The 5,000-nt window shown below is 29.1% G+C and overlaps 1 protein-coding gene and 1 long non-coding RNA gene across 6 annotated transcripts in view; one reads left to right on the top strand and one right to left on the bottom strand.

The window, feature by feature from the left end:
* The first annotated feature begins 936 nt into the window (after positions 1-936).
* On the top strand, positions 937-4,464 carry LOC124956135. Of its 3 annotated transcripts, XR_007103116.1 has the most exons (7): positions 941-1,166; positions 1,840-2,380; positions 2,453-2,612; positions 2,825-2,908; positions 2,995-3,472; positions 3,541-3,677; positions 3,762-4,464. It is a non-coding gene; the product is annotated as an uncharacterized LOC124956135 (long non-coding RNA). The 3 variants fall into 3 exon arrangements; XR_007103114.1 differs by having other exon boundaries at positions 937-1,166; positions 3,541-4,464; XR_007103115.1 differs by having other exon boundaries at positions 3,347-3,472; positions 3,541-4,464.
* LOC124956133 (major facilitator superfamily domain-containing protein 12-like) overlaps positions 1,182-5,000 on the bottom strand; it is a 4,831-nt gene continuing 1,012 nt past the window's right edge. Inside the window, exons 1-7 of one of the 3 annotated variants that reach the window (XM_047511562.1) lie at positions 4,930-5,000; positions 3,899-4,275; positions 3,534-3,816; positions 3,334-3,448; positions 2,781-3,155; positions 2,368-2,621; positions 1,182-1,863 (exon numbers count right to left, since the gene is read on the bottom strand). The exon at positions 4,930-5,000 is cut by the window's right edge and continues 189 nt beyond it. In XM_047511562.1, the coding sequence (XP_047367518.1) occupies position 1,863; positions 2,368-2,621; positions 2,781-3,155; positions 3,334-3,448; positions 3,534-3,816; positions 3,899-4,097 (1,227 nt within the window). In that variant the 5' untranslated portion in view covers positions 4,098-4,275; positions 4,930-5,000 and the 3' untranslated portion in view covers positions 1,182-1,862. Of the gene's footprint in view, positions 1,864-1,937; positions 2,205-2,367; positions 2,622-2,780; positions 3,156-3,333; positions 3,449-3,533; positions 3,817-3,898; positions 4,276-4,929 lie in introns of those variants that run through there. The other 2 variants (XM_047511560.1, XM_047511561.1) reach the window with 2 other exon arrangements.

Genomic DNA, 5,000 nt, shown 5'->3' with positions numbered 1-5,000 from the left:
GTGAGAGCGTGCCTCGCTATCCCCTCTCCACTCCTCTCGCCCCACTTCACTTAACTCCAACCAATAACGAACTCTCCTCCACGTCCCTTGCCGTTATACTGTCGAGCAAAACAAGAGCCTGCGCAATGACTCTACGCGCATCTTCCGCCCGTCGTTCGTCTTTACCCACGCCGTTCCGATTGCAGCGCCAATGTTTACTATTTATTCCGTCATTTCGGTACGCTCTTACTTTTGCCCTATCCGTCGCCATCTTGCGAATGCACATTCAAATATAATTCATTTTGTTTCTCTCTCTCTTTCTCTCTTTCTCTTTCTTTTTTCTTTCGCTTTCTTTCTTTATTTCGTCTTTCACTCGTTGTTATTTTTTGTTTTTCGTCTTCTTCTTCATTATCATTATCTTCTTCTTCTTCTTCTTCTTCTTCTTCTTCTTCTTCTTCACCTTTTTTGCTTCTTCTTTTTTCTTTTTTTCTCACTATTATCCGCGTCGTTTAGATGCGCGCGCACGCCTGGATTTTTTTTTTGAATGATTTTTTATTTATCGTTTTTTTTTTCCGTTTTTTCTTCTTTCTTTTTTTTTTCTCTTTTTTTTTTGTTTATTCAATCATTTTTCTTTACTTTCGTTGATTAGAAATATTCGATTGTGAATTATCAATGAGTGTCTTTTTTACATTAGGCTTCGAATATTTCGATGTTCGAAAAAAATTGTTCGCCATAAAACGATATGTTGTTGTTGTTGTTATTTGTTTATATATAAAAAAAAAAAAAAGAATAGTTGAACGCGGCATCCAAATTAAATTCGTCGCAAAATGAATTTTTCTATTGTATTGTAGGTCTTCGACCTACTCTACATGGATTTTTAGGTACGCATTTTTTTCCAAATAGTTTTTTATATCCTTCTTCTTCTTCGTTTTTTTTTTTTTGATTAAAAATATTCAATTATCGACGAGCGTCTTCTTTCGTTAGAACGTACGAACATTTTGAAAAATTTGTTCGTCATAAGAGAATACGTTATTATAAAAAAAAAAAAAAAAAAAAAAAAAAAAAAAAAAAAGAAAGAAAGAAGAAATTGCATGTGACGCCTAATTGATTGTTCAATTTTTTTATTTCTAAGTATATTTTCTTGCAGATCATGCAAACATCGACAACATGACATCACTTGGTCAAAGGTAAGATTCATAGTATACGATAGTAATAAGTTTATTTATAACAAATTATAATTCATTAAATAAGTTCCAAGAGATTAATATGCTCACAAAACATTCATTCGATTATTCTCGTTGGACTTTCGACTTCGTAAAAGAATAAATAATATTTTATATCAAAAATTTTTCATTACTTTTAGGTTAACTTTGTTTCTCTCTCGCTCTCTCTCTCTCTCTCTCTGTTTCTCTCTCTCTCTTTCTCTCTATGTCTCTCTCGTTTTGTTTTATTACGAACAGTTAATTAACCTCACAAAATCCAAATATAAAAAGAATCTTAAAAATATCTCTAAAATCTATCGGACGTTAACTTGAAAATAAATAATATAATTTTGCGCTTGTACAAAAATTACAAACATATTATTATTAAATATTACTAAAATAAAATATAAAAAAAAAAAAAAAATAATAAAAAAGAACTACGTTCGACGTGTAGTACTTCGATTATTTCCAAACGAATTAATTATTAATATTTCCATTTGTAAAAATAATATTTAATAATACATCATTGAATGGTTAAATCTTTGAACGGTTTATCGTTCGAAAATCTTTATGAAAATAAAAATAAAAAAAGAAAAAAAAAAGAGAAAAGAAAAACGAAAATAATAATAATAATAATAATTCGTTCTAATCTTCTTAGATCCTGATCGATCAACGAAACGATCTAAAAACAAACGTTAACAATAAAACATATATTACTAAAAAGAAAAAAAAAAAAAAAGAATATATATACATATATGAGATAACAGTGAGTATTATCAAAAGATCTTTTCGAGAAAAAAAAAATGAAAAAAAGAAAAATGAATAAAATAATAATAAAAATAATAATAATAATAATAATAATAATAATAATAATAATAATAATAATAATAATAATCGGACATTTATGTCAAACAACGTGATACCGATAACAAAGTAATAAGACCAAGTAGCATCGACGATGCACAAACGATTGCCAAAGTATCTCGATTATAATTTGGACATAATTCTTGTTGATGACATCTCCTACGAAAGAAAGAAAACAAAATGACGAAATAAAGGAAAAAGAAAATGAATGAATAAAGAAGGGGGAAAAAAACAAAAACAGAAAAAAAAAACAACAAAAAAGAGAGAAAAATGATATTCGATGAAAATTCATATTTGAATTTTCCCGGGTTTATGAACTTACCATCGTTCGATAAGTACTACGACCAATCCCGTAACGACTTTATCAAGAAACGTTACGATCGAATAAACGAATGCACTTTTTTCAGTTCGAGGACCAATAATTTCAGCTGTAACACTTAAAGCCGTTACCATGGTAATCGAACTGCCTGCACCAATAAGAATGGCAATTGCGTATGTAACGATTCCATGACTCCCGCCAAATTCTGTAATGGCTGCCGAAAGAATACCAATGAGGGCTCCGCAAAGGTAACATATCTAAATAATTTAATCAAATAATAATTATTATTAAATGAACGATATATATATATATATGGATAATTTAAATTATAAAATTTTTAATATAATTGAAGAAAAATTTTATGATACGAATTTATATATATATATATATATGTGTGTGTGTGTATATGTATATACCTTTGTTCCACAAGATCTGTTCATATATTTTAACAACAATGCAGCTATGAAGGATGATAAATAAGATACCAATGGTACCGTAGCCAATGCTTGTTTACCACCAACTGCTGTCTCCTCGATATAAAGTGGTAAGTAAACAGTAGCAAGGGTTATAAATAATCTACTAGCAACATATAACATTGCAACTCTTAATAAAATTGATGTACCAAACCAGGATCTTCTTGGGGTTGAAAAACCATCTAAAAGCCAACTAGATTCGTCGGGGTTCGTTTTGGCTTGTGATTGACTCCTATTTTCCAAAAGATTTTCCTTCAGGAGAATGTGAAAGAGAGTGGTCGCAGTCAAACCGAATGCCGTTACAACGATCACAATATTCTGCGAAAGGATTGGTCCAATGTCTTGGAAATATGATTTTTTATATATATATATATATATATATATATATATATATATATATATATATATATGGAAACGAAAATTATTTAATTGATCTCATTTCTTTTAAATCTTTTTTTCTTTTTCTTTTCTTTTCTTTTCTTTTCTTAATACTAACTCTGAATTTGTAGTCGTCGTGTTGATCGAGTAGCACCATCGATTCTCCATTTGTTGGAAGGACAATCCATGTGACCACGAAAACAACTACCGCTGAGCTCACCTGCGCTGAATATCTATAATATAAAAACGACTTATGAGTAAGTTAATATTAATATAATTTATTTCATTCGATGGCTTTTTTTTTTTTTTTTGTTTTACCTTATAGCTGTTAATTCGGTACGACCGATTAACGAGTTTGTTAAAGATGGTATCATAGATAAATGCGATATCTGTACGGCTGCCCAGCCAATCTGGAAGATTATGATGCTCAGTATATAAAAGAACATGATGATAGAATTGGAGGTATTAGCGAAACCTCCAAATATAATTGGGAAACTTAGGGTGACCAAAACTGAGCCGATCACGTGCCATATTTTTTTCTTGCAGTAACGATCGACGAGAAAGCCAAAGATTGGCGTTGTGAAAGCATCCACGATTTGACCTTCAAAAGTATAACATTCCAATGTTTAATAACATTCCAAGATTTAGATTCGATTTTATTCATAATATAATATATTATTTACCTAATAACAATAACGTCCCAGCCATTATTGGTTCCAAAAGAGAAACCTTTTGCAGATAAATTAAAGTATATGAGAACCACATGGCTGCTGTCAGATCGTTGAAAATATGTCCCAAGGCGTAAGCCAATTTTGTCGACATGGATACTTTATTATTATCCATGCTGAGTAGTCCTGTCTCAATTTTACAATTTTTCTCCATTTTTCTTTCTTTTTTTCTCCTTTTTTTTTCTTTTCTTTTCCTTTCTTTTCTTTTCTTCTCCGTCCACTTCTTTCTTCCTTCACTTCTTTCTTATTTATTAATACTTTATCGATATTATTAATTTATTAATCCAAAGAACAATACGTCTTACGCATTATCTTCCTTCTTCTTATTCATACTAAAATGAAACATAATTAATTATAAACGAAAGAAAATATCATATTATGAAACACTATATATGAGATAACGAAGAAGATTTAATATAATCTATGATAAAATTATTAATCTTAATAATACAATGCACCTGTTAGAATCTTTTAAAATTTAATTTATCAACGTTATTAAATACAAATTGAATTATTAATTGAATTATTAATACAATTGAAAAATTTTCAAAATAATAATAATCAAATTGCGTTGCTTGTGCGTTTGTAAAGAAAATTAAAAGAAAAGAAAAAAAAAAAAAAAAACCCCCAGGAAAACATTAAGATAACTAATTAAATATAATTAATTAATTAGTTTTTGTTATTAACTGTTTATTATTATTTCTTTTTTTTTTTTTTCTATTTTCTTAAAAAGTAAAATCCAATCGAACCCCTTTTGAAACACAATTTATTTTCCTTTCACTAGAAAGACCAGCCCGAAGCTATTTTTTTTTTCCCCGTTTATGGAAGTTCGCGCATTGAAACGAATTCTTTCTCGAGATAAGAAAGTTTACGGTGTAACTTGGAACGGAGATATATATATATATATAAAATACGGCGACATAACGACCGGAAACGTAATATTAAATTTCACGTACACGTGTCACCGATATTATATATGTACTTACATTTATACATCCTCAAGAATTAATATATTCTTTGTTTCTCAATTTCTTATTCCAATTGGTAATGTAAAACG

Source organism: Vespa velutina, chromosome 20 (genome assembly GCF_912470025.1).
Source record: "Vespa velutina chromosome 20, iVesVel2.1, whole genome shotgun sequence".
Taxonomy (NCBI): Eukaryota; Metazoa; Arthropoda; class Insecta; order Hymenoptera; family Vespidae; genus Vespa; species Vespa velutina.
This window is presented reverse-complemented; position numbering and strand designations above follow the sequence as displayed.